This window comes from Neomonachus schauinslandi, chromosome 1 (assembly GCF_002201575.2).
Source record: "Neomonachus schauinslandi chromosome 1, ASM220157v2, whole genome shotgun sequence".
Lineage (NCBI taxonomy): Eukaryota > Metazoa > Chordata > Mammalia > Carnivora > Phocidae > Neomonachus > Neomonachus schauinslandi.
Window position 1 is genome coordinate 109,989,649 of NC_058403.1, and position 14,511 is coordinate 110,004,159.

Here is a 14,511-nt window from a genome sequence, read left to right on the forward strand (position 1 = left end):
GTGGACTAAACAAAATAGAGATTTATTTTTCCTTCCCATAAAAACCTAGAGTTTGAAATCCAGGGTTGGTCTGGTAGCTCCAGGTATCTGGGATTCAGACTCCTCCTTTCTTGTTTTTCTACAGTACATGGCTTGCATTTCTGAGGCCACCTGCTCCGAAATGTCTGCTGGAGCTCCAGCCATTGCATCCATATTTCAACTACAGGAAGGAGGAAGGGAGAAAAGAAAGGGCAGGCCTCTGATAGGTCCAGACTTCAAGGAAACATTCCTGCCCCTACGTAGATCCCACCCCTCCTCAACCAAACAATGTAGCCTTTATTCAAGGCAGCCACACACCCAAGTAAAAATCCTGCGTTCTGTTAGAAACATGGAGCACAAATAACTGTTTGCCTCAACACCTTACCTATGGCTCCTTTTGCCCAGGGTCTCCTGTGGGCAGCTGTGGCCAGGTGGGAGCTGGAGGGGAGGGGAAGGCAAGTAGCCCTTCTGAAGGAAGCCCTAGGCCCTTTCATGAGGGGCCTGTATGACTGACGTTTTTCGTACGAGGCCTGTGAAGTATAGAGAAATTTGTTCTCTAAAAGCCACGTCATAGCCGTGGCTGCTTTGTAGCCTCATTCCGCCATTGTGCTCTTTTTTTTTTTTTTAAAGATTTTATTTATTTATTTGATAGAGAGAGACAGCGAGAGAGGGGGAGTGGGAGAGGGAGAAGCAGGCTTCCCACCGAACAGGGAGCCTGATGCGGGCCTCGATCCCAGGACCCTGGAATCATGACCTGAGCCGAAGGCAGACGCTTAACGACTGAGCCACCCAGGCACCCCCCCGCCATTGTGCTCTTAAGGTGCCCAGCAATCCAGCCTTCTCATCAGGCAGAGAGGAACATCTCCCAGTCTTGGTGAGATCGGTCGGATTCTACCCTCCCCACCCCCACCAAGTTTTCTTCACTCAGAGACATAGCCCAGGCCCTTCCACCCATCAGTTGGAGAATCAGGCTCATGATTACCAATTTGAAATTATATATTTTTTGCAGAAGAATGCAAATGAGGATGATGGTAAAGGCTTTCTTTAGTTTGCTGACCCTCTTCCCCGTCTCTTACAATCAGGAAATATTTGTGCCAACACGTTTTTTGCTCCTTCTGTTGCAGGCTCCTGTGGCTGCCTTGTCATGATACTGTTCGCCTCTGAAGTGAAAATCCACCACCTCTCAGAAAAAATTGCAAATTATAAAGAAGGGACTTATGCCTACAAAACGCAAAGTGAAAAATACACCACGTCGTTCTGGGTTGTTTTCATTTGCTTTTTTGTTCACTTTTTGAATGGGCTCCTAATACGACTTGCTGGATTTCAGTTTCCTTTTGCGAAATCTAAAGACACAGAGACAACTAATGTAGCTGCAGATCTAATGTACTGAAGGGCAAATACTTCTGTAATCTTCCAAGTAAGGGAGCAGATTTGCTTTGGTCACTTGGAAATGGTTCATTTTGTCCATCCTTTCAGATGCACAAATTAAAGCACCCAAACCCTCCGTGGCAATGTTTACAAATGATGTACTAAGGATACAGGCTGCAAAGGAAGGAGAGCAGAAGGAAGGTTTTGGAAGGTTGTTTTACCTGGTGGGAACTGGGGTCTTTTTTTTTTTCTTTTAAGATTTTATTTATTTATTTATTTATTTATTTATTTATTTATTTATTTGCGAGAGAAAGAGAGAGTGTGTGTAAGTGCCTGCACTTGAGTGCGGGGGGGGGGGGGGGGGGGGCGAGTGAGAAAGAATCCCAAACAGAGTGAGGAACGCTAGGAGGTGGGGAGGGGTTTGATCTCAGGACCCTGAGATCAGGACCTGAGCTGGTGGTGCTCAACCGACTGAGCCACCCAGGAGCCCCGGGAACTGGGTTTTTAAGGCAGTTGACTAGAATGGACAAATTGTTCCACTATCTGCATTTCAAGTGTAAAATGCCTGCTCCATCGGGGAGGAATCAAAAGGCATGAGGAATATATTTTTATACAAACAAATACTATTTCTGATATATCCACACATTTGTTGCCAGAGATACCAAGAAACAGAGCTGGAATCACTTTCCTAAAATGATAGTGCATTAAATGAGCATTGATAAAAAGTACCAACATACTTTTCTTAAGTTTGTTTAAAGCAGTCTTTTTTTTTTTTTAAGATTTTATTTATTTTTTGACAGAGAGGGAGAGACAGCGAGAGAGGGAACACAAGCAGGGGGAGTGGGAGAGGGAGAAGCAGGCTTCCCGCTGAGCAGGGAGCCCGATGCGGGGCTTGATCCCAGGACCCTGGGACCATGACCTGAGCCGAAGGCAGACGCTTAACGACTGAGCCACCCAGGCGCCCTAAAGCAGTCTTATTATCCATTCCTGTTGGTCAAAATTTGCAAACCTCTAAAAGGGATAAAAAGGAAACGCAGTATTTTCAACAGACATAATTGCCGGGACCACTGAGGAATCATGAAAAATGATTCTTCCTAGTAAACTTAATGCGAAATGACTCATTGGGGCTGTTGGTTCTAACTTTAGTGTCTTTAAGCACTAATTCTCAATTATGAAAATTACATTACATTCTGGGGTTATGATGGTATCATTGTGTCTTTGTTTTTGGTCTGGCTCTCACAAAGCATGACCCAAGTCCATTTTCTTTTTCCTGAATTATCCATGAAATTTATCTGCAGCTGACCAAAGGCCACATCTGAGCCTGGAACGGACTCTTCTTCTACCCCCCACCTGCTACCCTCAAGAAAGCACTCAGGATGAAGCAGGGAGTGACAGAACACACCACCGGGCCCCTCACCACAGCCGTTGGGTACTTAGGCCCCATATGAGAGGTCCTGAAAATGCTCATTTAAAAAAAAAACAAAAAACTTTTTCCCTTTTGGAGCAATTTATAAGAAACAAATGACTATTTGTATCCCTGGTAAGTAACTTGCTCTGATGGTGATCTGTGGTCCACAGGCTGACATCAGAACACACCGGTAGTTTCAAGATGCCTGTCCCTACACCTTCATTCAGGAAATATACCTGGAGAATTTTTTTAAACATATTTATTTATTTATTTTTCGTGGGGGAAGGGGCAAAGGGAGAGGGAGAGATAGAATCTCAAGCAGACTCCGTACTCAGTGCAGAGCCCGATGCACGGCTCAATCTCACGACCCTGAGATCATGACCTGAGCCGAAACCAAGAGTCAGATGCGTAACCGACTGAGCCACGCAGGCGCCCCATACCTGGAAAATTTCTAGAAATTTCTAGAAGACCACAAGTCAGTCTAGCGATGAAAGGGATGTTTATTTTAGCACAGGCCAGGGGAGCCTGGCGCTGGAAGTCTTCACGCAACAGTTAAACACAGAAGCACTGGTAGCTAGGAGCGGGCAGGGAGGCGTAAGGACCTTCTCTGCGTGGATAATTGGCCTGAGATCCCGGAAGGCCAGGTCCCCGCATTCTCACTTGACCTCCCTCTCTTCTCAGAGGTTTGAAAACCTTCTAACACCAAGCTTTCTTCTTTAGGAAACAAGTCCCTGGTTGTTCTCTATTCTGTAAAAGAGAAAACTCGGAGCAGCTGCTGAAAATCTAATGAGAACCTAATAGGCCAACTAACAATAGTCCCTGGACAGAAAGTAGAGGCAGCGCTGCTGTTCCCTGCAAATTGCGCGTGCACACACACACACACACACACACACAATCCAGGCCCTCGGAAGGGCGCGCTCACGCTGTCTCCCTCTTCTCGCTCAGAAGGAATGTGTGGTCGCGGTGGCCTGTGTAACCTTTAGAAGAGGGACCTGGCTGGACAGGACTTCTTCTGTGGCTCTGTGAGGATCAAAGGCGCCAGAGAATGACACTCATTATGCGGTGTCGGACCTCCCTCCCCATGTGGCAGCCAGCAGTCTCCCATTCTCCCGGGGATGCGGGGCCCCCTGCTGGCTCCGGGGCGGCAAACGCATCTCGATGGCCGGCAGGGGCTCCTTCCCACGTGCGGGCAGTCGCCCTCAGCTCAAACAGTACCAGTGCTCATCACGCTGGGGGAAAGGATGGAAGGGGCTAGGAAAGCCGTGCCAAGTCCTTCGGGGTACGCCCTGCACTGAACGTATGAGACGCGTTCACTGCCGTGGGAGGAAGCTTCCAGACTAAGTGCAGACAGGGCTGGCTGCAAGGTGGAGGAGGGCGCCTCACCTCTGTCACTTTGCGGCCGCCAGTGGTCTTTGGCTTTCTTGGTCCCGTCTGCTCCTGCAGGGCACCTGCTCACAATCACTTTGCAAGCATCCAAGGCTGACCAGTCTGGCTGGCGGCTTACACATGACACAGTCTTAGGGCCGCTGCTCTCCCCTCCCTCTGCCCAGTTTTTGGGACAGGCTGGGTGGGCGGGAGCTGCCCCCTCCCAACCCTGGTGGGGGGAGGCTGAGTTTGCCCTGGCAGCAGTGCTGTGCGCCAGCTTAGAGGCAAGCATGACCTGCCATTAAGGGGGACATTGGTCCGGACCATTTCCTGATGGAAACCTGAACAAGAGGCAAGGGAGACACTCTGGGGGGTGGAGAGCAGGGAGCTTTAACCTCTCTCTCAGTTGTCCTCAACCTCTCCCCTTCCAGTAAGATCTTGTACAGGTAAAAGTGTGGTTGTTTTAGAAATGCTTCTTCAAGACCAGTCCCAAGCCATCTGCCCTGTTTTTCTAACTGCCTTGCTGTCCCTGATCCCTTCTGTTTAGATGTTTAGAGCCTGCACCGTCCAGGTGTGCAGTGTGTGATCTGGTGGCACCCCAGTTCTGAACCCCTTTCAACGTGGCAGTCATTCCTGGCTCAGGGCTGATGGCTGGTTCGGCAGATAAGCTGCCTCCTCCAAGTGACAAGGGACAAAGCGATGCGGATCAGTTTAGAGAAACAGGCACCTGCTCCTTAAAACTAGAGAGAGAAAGACTGGGCAGGCACGGGGCCCTGGCTTCTGGGACGAAATTCCCCCTCAGGAAACACCCTGAGATAAAATGCTCCTAAAAATGCTACTGTAAATTTAATAAATTTATACTCTGATTTATAGACATTGTGACGCCCCCCCCCCAGTCCCCAAGATAACCAGATACACCTGCAGTGTCACACCCAGGGCTGGGACTCACTGGCCCTATTAGGAAAGTGTAAATGAGTCTGAGGCTGTGTGGGGATGACCCAAGTCAGAAATCTCCAGAGTGCTTCCTGCAGAGCCTAAAGGACAGTATCAGACAATGGTTGTAGAGACCCCGTGGGAATAGCTATGTTGTTGTGAAAATCAGCTAACAATTAAAAGGCAAGTGTCTTAAAGGATTATGTTTCTTTGCTAGAATCTTGATGTGAGGGGTGTCGATCTGCTCTCAGAGTGAATAGAATGGTAGATGTGTCCTCCCCAGTGGACCATGAATCTAATTCTGGACGATACCTGGGGGCTCCCGCTAGCCTCTGTCCCCTCTGTCCTCCAGCTGGCTTTGTAAGCAGGTGCTCGAAGAGCTGGCCTGGGCCCCTCAAGTAGTTTGAGCGCATGCCCTACAGAAACACGCAGTCTCGGTGCACACAGGCTCCTCCCCACCCGCCACCCCGCGCCTGCCTTCTCCTCGGGTTTGGATTTGCCGTGGACTGTACCTATGCAAAAAAGCATATTGTATCTAATTCACAGGCATGGATTCCAGGATGCCACAGCTCACCGATTTGCACTTAAATTGCCATCCTTCCATTTAGCCAAGTATAACGAAGGATGGTATGTGTTGCACATCCCAGGCCAGAAAACCCAAGAGAAGCTGGTGCATACACTTCTTTCCTGCTACAGAGGGGCTCTCTTTGCCCCACTTCTCTGCTGTCACCCTTTCCCCCTGACTCTCTGTAGCAGACAAATGCTATGTGTTCTCCACCACATTCTTCTTAGGCACACAGCCGAACCACATTTCCCAGCCTCCTTTGCGGTTGGGGTCATGTAAGAGCATCTGGACAGATGGGACACAGGCTGAAGTGACTCATGCCACTTGTAATCCTGGCACTGAAGAACATCCTCTACAACCTCCAGCTCTGTCCTTGCCTGGTACTGCAGCTTCGGGGCTCATGGGATCCAGATGGCGAGCCTACAAAGCAGAGGCAGGTTTCATGACCTGCACTGGAGTGTGACAGGAGTGCTAACTAAACTTTCTGTAAAGCCACTGAGTTTGGGTGGTTTTCTTGTTGCTGCAGCTTAGCTTAACTTAGCCTGGCCAACAGGGCCCTCTTTTCTAGCAAGGCTCTTTTCATTTATGCCAATGAAACACTTGTCTAGGCCTCTTGAGTGGTAGCCTAAGGCCAGGTACACCCTCCACCACCACCACCACCGAGCTCTTGTGTGTGTCACTGTCCTTCAGGAAGCTGTGGCCCATGGCCACATTACCCACCACCCACTGAAATGAAGACCCACCGAAATGAGTGACTCTTCTGCATAAATACCTAAAGAGGAAATGAACACTTTGCTTATGCTGTTATTCTTCAGGATTCTTTCCTAATGACAATTAATAAACCCTTTGTCATCCATTCAAAACCATTTTATCTTGCATCTACAATGGATCTAGCTGTGCATAAGGCACCAAGGATTGTGGGGAGGAAATGTAGTAAGAATGAGAAAAAACATTTAAAAAATCTTTCGTTGAGAGCAGAGAAAAATATCCTTCAAGACTCTCCATCCTTATTTTCTTTTTAAGGCTTTAATTTATTATTAAAGACCGAGTTTTTATTTATTTTTTTATTTTTTTATTTTTTTTAAAGATTTTATTTATTTATTTGAGACAGAGAATGAGAGAGAGCACATGAGAGGGGGGAGGGTCGGAGGGAGAAGCAGACTCCCCGCCGAGCAGGGAGCCCGATGCGGGACTCGATCCCGGGACTCCAGGATCATGACCTGAGCCGAAGGCAGTCGCTTAACCGACTGAGCCACCCAGGCGCCCAAGACCGAATTTTTAAGTTTGCCAGTAAAAAACCCAAACTAATCCAGTGACATTCCTTGACTACATCAATTACCAAAAAAATCAACAATTATCCTAGAGTTTCAATTTTCACAAAACGGTAAAGAACTGTCTACTTAATTAAAGAATGCCAAATAAAGTTCTTTAATGTGTCTGAAAGAGCGGGGAGGGCGGTTCCATCACCATGTGGGTTTGGAGGTGTCACCCGGGTGGCGCTTAGTCAGGCAGCCATTTCCCCCCCACACCACCAGGTCCCCTCAGTCTCTCCCTCCTGAGGGGTCAGGGTATTTGGAGGAGGGATATTCCACAGTTCTGGGTCAGACGAAGCCTCAGTGAAGTCTTGGGGCCCAGAACAGTGTCCCTCCTACAGGTCTGTTGCTGGGAGACCTGCTCCCTGCTGTCATCTTGGGCTTCACCTGGACGGCAATGAGGATGACAACTGCACACGAACTCAGTTTACCCAATGTTCTCTGGCGCTGGAGAAGATGGTACTTGCTCCAGCATAGATGCTAGCTTTAATCTAGGAGTACCTCCTCTCCCCCTCCCACCCATCCCCAACCCTAGGAATTTTCTAGCTAGTTTGGAGACAAAAGCAAACATATCCCATAGGAATGTCTCAGACTCTGTTTCACACCTAAACTAGTGACTATCGAACTAACATCACTTTTTAAGTTCACCAGAGTCACCCCCTTTCCCTAAAGTTTATGTGTTGGACGGGGCAGAGGTCTCTGGAGTACAGGCAAAGAAATGAAGTGAGCACAGGGGAGCAGAAAAACACAGCAGACAAACAGTAAAATATCCCTCCACACACATCAGCACTAAACTGGAAGCTCTTTGCTTCAGATTTTTTTTTACTTCTTAGCACACTTCATAGCTGTCCGCCCGCCCCCAATATGCTTGCTATTGCCTTCCTTTTTCTTTCTTTTTTTTTTTTTAAGATTTTATTTATTTATTTGACAGAGAGAGACACAGCGAGAGAGGGACCACAAGCAGGGGGAGTGGGAGAGGGAGAAGCAGGCTTCCCGCTGAGCAGGGAGCCCAATGCGGGGCTCGATCCCAGGACCCTGGGATCATGACCTGAGCCGGAGGCGGACGCCTAACGACTGAGCCACCCAGGCGCCCCGTTGTTACTTCCTTTTTCAAATACATAAATATAAAATATATGTATGCTATATCAACTAATCCTCTCTTCTTTACATCAAAGGAGAGAAAATCTTCCTATTTTACTTAGTATCTTGATTGGGGAGCATTTAATACGAGAAACAAAAACCCACTTAAAACATCTTAAGCAAGGGGCGCCTGGGTGGCTCAGTCATTAAGCGTCTGCCTTCGGCTCAGGTCATGATCCCAGGGTCTTGGGATCAAGCCCTGCATTGGGCTCCTTGCTCCGCGGGAAGCCTGCTTCTCCCTCTCCCACCCCCTCTGCTTGTGTTCCTTCTCTCACTGTGTCTCTCTGTCAAATAAATAAATAAAATATTAAAAAAAAAAATCTTAAGCAAGAAGCAAGAGAGTGAGAGCAAGAATGCATGGGGTGGCAGGGGTTGGGTGCGGGGAGAGAATGAGATTCAGAACTGTGCAGTCCAGCCCCTCAGGATCCACTCCCTCGAGCAGAAGCCCACCTGTGCTCACACAGCTGAAGTGAGGGAGGGATGAGTCTCAGCTGCTGGAAGAGCAGGGTATGGAGTGCGTGCGTGTGTGCGTGTGTGCGTGTGTGTGTGTGTGTCAGGGGAGTTCTAGCAGAAGAGCATGTGAGTTTGGCAGGTACCCCAAAATTACCCACCATGGTTGGTTATGTGATTCTGCATCCTACGTATTAATCTTTACTCCTAGGAGTCTTTTCGTCTAGTTTCTCACTTTATGACTGACCATCAATCCTAAGCCATTTCTCTGTTTTCTAAAATCAGAGAGAGACACTTTGAGAGAAAGGCGTGGAGACATAGCTTAACTTTTTTCTGGGTATCTCATTCACAGATATCCCAGTTGACCTAACAGTACTTCCTTTACAAAGCCCTTGATGGTTTTTACTGACTAGGCAAAGCAGTTTCATTTCTAGATTTCTTCATGCTACTCAAACATGACAGAATGTTTCCATCCTTCCTCTGGTCTTCCCTCACTTCACAGACGCCTATGGCCAAGCCTACGTGTACAGAAGGAGCTGGGTGAGCAAAATGGCCCGAGCTGAGATTGTTCTGATTATGTTTACAAACACACATTTCTCTGCAAGAAGCTAACGTCAAGGCTTCTTATCTCCCTCCTGCCTTGCTTCCAGCTATTCTGTGAATCACATTAAAGTTCTTTACCTCATGAAACACATGCGAGATCGATAGCCACACCTTTCCCGCGTGTTTAATATCTGCTGAATAAAGCTGCAGGGACTGACTTACCATGGGCATCCTTGCCCCTAGCTATTGCCTGACAAAGACTCAGCCATTCGGTTCAAGGTGACAGCTCTCCTGGCCTCATCAGTGTGGCGTTTTGCTTGTTAAAGTGGTCCCATAGCTCAGCCACAGAGTAGCCTGTTTTTGGAAGATTCTTAGAGAAACGTCCTTCTGGTCTTAGTATTAGGATTCACTGTGCTTCTCCCAAAGAGCGGTGGTTATTTATTTGTTTCAATGGTATCATTACCCGCTGTAGGTTAGTCACTGAAAAGCCGAACGCCACATCTGTGGCTGACTTGTTGCTGTGTCTAGGATTTCAAGGGTGCTTGTTCTATCCTTATAACTAGCCTTATTTCTGCTGGGTTTTGGCTTCCAATGCTTTTTAAATTTTCTAAAGTTATTATCTCTTCTACTTCCACTTTAATCTTGATGAATTGTATACTACTGTATAAGTTGCTTTCAGTTTTTTAGAACAAGGTGGCATATAAATTTTACAAATCTAAGACTGTTCATCATCCTAGGACTATAAGGCCATTAAGGAGAGATGTAAATAAAATATAACCCCATCCTAGGGGCGCCTGGGTGGCTCAGTCGGTTGAGCGTCCAACTCTTGATTTTGGCTCAGGTCTGAAGGTCATGAGATCAAGCCCCTCATCAGGCTCTGCCCTGGGTGTGGAGCCTGCTTGGGATTCTCTCTCTCCCTTTCCCTCTGCCCCTTCCCCCACCCACGTTCACATGTTTATGTGCATGCACTCTCTCCCTCTCTCTCCCTCAAAAAAAAAAAAAATATATATATATATATAATCCCATCCTTAATATGCTTTCACTTTTTTTTTTAAAAGATTTTATTTATTTTTTTGACAGAGAGAGACATAGCAAGAGCAGGAACACAAGCAGGGGGAGTGGGAGAGGGAGAAGCAGGCTTCCCGCGGAGCAGGAAGCCTGATGTGGGACTCGATCCCAGGACCCTGGGATCATGACCTGACCCGAAGGCAGACGCTTAACGACTGAGCCACCCAGGCGCCCAACATGCTTTCACTTTAAATCAATTCTGTGTTGTCCACTGCTGAATCCCTGGTCTGTAGAACAACAATCCCTGACATGTATTAAACACTTGATAAATATTTGTTGAATGACTATGGCCAATTTTCAACCCTCCTTTCTGTTCCAGAAAGCTGACAGCTTCCTTTTTTTTTTTTTTTTTTTTTTTATTTTAGAGAAAGAGAGAGAAAGGTGGGGAAGGGCAGAGGGAGAGGGAGAGAGAGAATCTCAAGCAGACTCCGCACTCAGTGAGGAGCCTGATGCAAGGCTCTATCTCATGACCCTGAGACCATGACCTGAGTGGGAACCAAGAGTCCAATGCTTAATTGACCGTGCCACCCAGGCGGCCCAAGCTGACTGCTTCTAATCTTTGTTGGAGTCCCTAAACCGAGTCCCCTCCCTACTGCCTTGCATGTACCCCTTCTCGATTTCCATCTAACCATAAATCTACCAGGGCCTTCATGCCTTCATTTTTGAAGGGAGTGATGCTTTTGAGACATACGGTCGATTACACTGCCACATCTTCCCAATCCTTTGCCAGCAACTGCCCACAACACATAAGAGAAGATGCTGTTGTCCGTTCTAAGGAATGAGTCAGATGATTCATGAGATATTGATTAAGCTCTAGCCATGTGCCCTAATGGAAAGAGAAGCACAGTATTGGTCCCTGTTCTTAGAACTTAAATCAGTTTTCAAAAATCACAGAAACAGTGCTGCTGCTAAAATACAGATCATTTTCTCAATAAGTGAATTCAAGTTGAGCCAGCTTGTTGAAGTTGGGGAGAGACTTGGTTCGAGCCCAAACTCCTGCTCTCACCAGTTCCACAAGGCTGGAGCTCACCTAACTTTTCCTGACCTTTGTGTGCTTATCTGAAACTAACCTAAAGGTCTGCAGACTTCCCCAGTAGATGAACACAAATATAATCATACTGGATTTAATTTCTAAATTTTGATGGCTCTTCATAGTCAGCCCCCTGCCAAATAAAGAACCAAGGCATTGCTCCCAGCCCTCTCTCCCACGGCCCTCCCATTTCATTCTGGGAGTATCTAAGTTCTGTTTCCTCAGGAACAAGTCTGTCCACACCAAGGCAGCTCACAGCCTACCTCCCTCCCAGGCCTCTATGAGGAGACCATTTTCCCAGAGCAAAGGGACTGTTCCGCAAAGGAACCATGGATCCAGAATGCACTGAGGTCTGTGACAGAGTGGGGGTGGGGGTGGATAAGAGCCCCTCCTCCACTCTGTTACACACGCTGTCATCTGTTTTCGCAACCAGCATTGTTTGTGTCTGGGATGTCACATATCTTCCAAGAAATCTCAAAACCAGACCCACAGGCTGAGCATGACACAAGGGCTTGCCTTCTCTCCCGTCACAAGACCCTTTTCTCTCCTCTCCAGATACCCGACTACAAAATTCTCTTCTCCAACCCAAAAGGAGAAGCCTCATGCATATTAGCTCTTGTCAATGTCATATCAATGCATCCAGAAGGGTCCCCAACTCACATTCTGTAGAGTCAGGATTCAGGTCACACAGCATGGAAGATGATCTCTAGGATCCCTCACAGCTAAAACAGCCAATGACTTGAAGGAATCCAGCTCTTCTTGAGGGCACGGTACTGCCAGGCCGGGCAGCACATCATTGCAAGCACAGACTTCAGGGGCATGAGGGTGAGCAGAGGATACTAGAGCCTGCCATAATCCAGTGGCCCCACATCATGGGCATTTGGGAGTCTGTTCTGTGTGGGGTTCCTCCGTGCAGACCAGAAAGGCAAGAAGGTGGACAGTCAGTATTTAGGCCATCAGTAGCCCTTGCTCATCTAATCTTTGAGGTTTCTTCTTCCCTTGTTTCTCTTCTTCTTTTCTATTAGTACTACTTTCCATTTTTCTTTAAAAGGCTCCCTTTGGAAATTGGAAGTTTCTGTGTAGGGCACCTCCAAATCTGCCCCTTGCTCAGAAAGTTTACAGCTGCATCTTTAGCATTTTGTGAATTGTAAATATTCCAGAATCCAAGTCAAATTAATCACTGCCTTTAGCTGAGGTTTCTTCCACCCACTGAAGGTAAGGAGCATTGTGTTGGTTTAGCAAGCTGAGGTAAGAGCCCGAGAAGGCATGTACAATGCTGATTAGATCTATCTGGTGGCGGCACTGTGGAGAGTGCTCGGCGTCCGTGGGAGGCCAGCTGCTTAGAGGCGGCATGGGGGAAGCAAGCACAGAGCCCAGGGAGGGTCGTGTGGGCTCTCAGTTCCACCATTGCTGAAGAGAAATGGCACAGTTGGATTTACACTACAGAAGAAACACCTGCTAGGGCCTGTGGAGGAGGGATTGAAACAGAGAGACTGGTCAACCAGGAACATTTTACAGAAACTCACCCGGGAGAAGAGAGGCTGCCTCAGGCCGTGGAGGGATGCAGACATGTTTATGAGGCAAAGTAAGTCGGGATTCAGAGATTGACCAAATGTGAGGAGTGAGGAACCGGTTGTCTTTGCCGTACTCAGAGTTCAGTTCAGTCTCTTTCCCTAACTGCAATAGCTTGAATAAAATCTCTCCTGTCATTTTTAACAAGTGTCTGGTGAAATGTGTTCTATTGTACTGCCGACGAGCTGCACAAATGTCAGGAGGTGGATGAGGAGCGAGGGGACAGAATGCAGGACTGGAGCCTCAGAGGAGGGGCCCACGGACCAGTGAGGCATGCGAGAAGCCACACAGGAGGTCTAGATGCTTGAGAGGGGCCTCAGAGGGAAGCAGAGATCGCCCGAGAAACACATGAGGAGCCAGGTCTTCTGTCTTCAAAAGCCAGATAGCTAAGCCTGCCTGTGATCACACAGTGCAGCGTGGGTGTGTGCCAATGTGGGGGTGCAAACGGGTGCACGTGCACACAAGCAATCTAGGCAGCCACCTGTGCTGTCCGATCTCAGGTAGAGGTGGAGAGGGTTGAAAGATCATCCCTTCCTCCAGGAAGTCCACCCTCATCTCTTTCCTGATACATCAAATCCTTTTATTGGGGAAAAATATGGGGTTTTTTTTAATGTAATTAGAATTAAGGATAACATGGTCACTGGAGGAGAGGTAGACATCCAAAAACTCACATGTTTTCAGTGTCAATGATTGCTCTTGGAGCCTTTTCTAATGGCTAGTTTTGATTGGGAAAAAGCACGGCAACAGGAAGAAACCCATAATTTACCTTTCCCTTTGAGAGGTGAAAGGGCACAGATTTTTAAGACGAGGGCATCAAATGTTAAGTTTTGCCAAATTTCCCAATAACCGAATTGTTTAGCTTAAGGTTCTTGTAAGGAAGAGAAACTACTCTAACAAATGTCAGCAAAGAAGCGAAATGTATTGAAGAAATAAGGTATCTCACAGAATACAAAGACTTGCTGACTTCCAGGACTCAGAGAAGACTCCAGGACTCCATGGACTCTGGAAAGTCCCTGCAAACCTTGGCCACTAAGAGGACTCTGTCATCATTGGCTGACCCTTGAGTCCAAATGCATGTTTCCAAAAGACACGATCAAGCCAATTTGGGACAAGATTCTGTGTCCAAATCACCCAGCTGTGACTGGGATGTGGTCCTGTGCAGACACATGGCTCATAGGGGCTCCCTCTGTGAGAAGGTCAGTGTGATCACATTCAGGGACAGGACAGTGAACCAGGGTTCCCTCCACACATTACTTTCCACGAATGGTGCTTTTTTTTGTTTTGTTTTGTTTTGTTTTGTTTTAAAGATTTTATTTATTTATTTGAGAGAGAGAATGAGATAGAGAGAGCATGAGAGGGAGGAGGGTCAGAGGGAGAAGCAGACTCCCTGCTGAGCAGGGAGCCCGATGCGGGACTCCATCCCAGGACTCCAGGATCATGACCTGAGCCAAAGGCAGTCACTTAACCAACTGAGCCACCCAGGCGCCCTGGTGCTTTTTGTTTATAAAAGCCCAGGCACTTCCCTACGACTCTTCACATCCTCATTTATCGCATAAGTAGGTTGAGCAAGGGCTCTTTCCTGTGATGCAGTGATCCTTCTTCCATGTGAGGAAGATGAGGCTTACAAAGCTTAGTTGACCCTACGACTCTTCACATCCTCACTTATCGCATAAGTAGGTTGAGCAAGGGCTCTTTCCTGTGATGCAGTGATCCTTCTTCCATGTGAGGAAGATGAGGC

General features: G+C 47.5%; 1 protein-coding gene across 1 annotated transcript in view; it reads left to right on the forward strand.

The window, feature by feature from the left end:
* CLRN1 (clarin 1) overlaps positions 1–1,408 on the forward strand; it is a 35,782-nt gene extending 34,374 nt beyond the window's left edge. Inside the window, exon 3 of the mRNA XM_021685970.1 lies at positions 1,143–1,408. Coding sequence (XP_021541645.1) covers positions 1,143–1,408 — 266 coding nt within the window. The remainder of the gene's footprint in view (positions 1–1,142) is intronic.
* Positions 1,409–14,511: the final 13,103 nt, after the last annotated feature.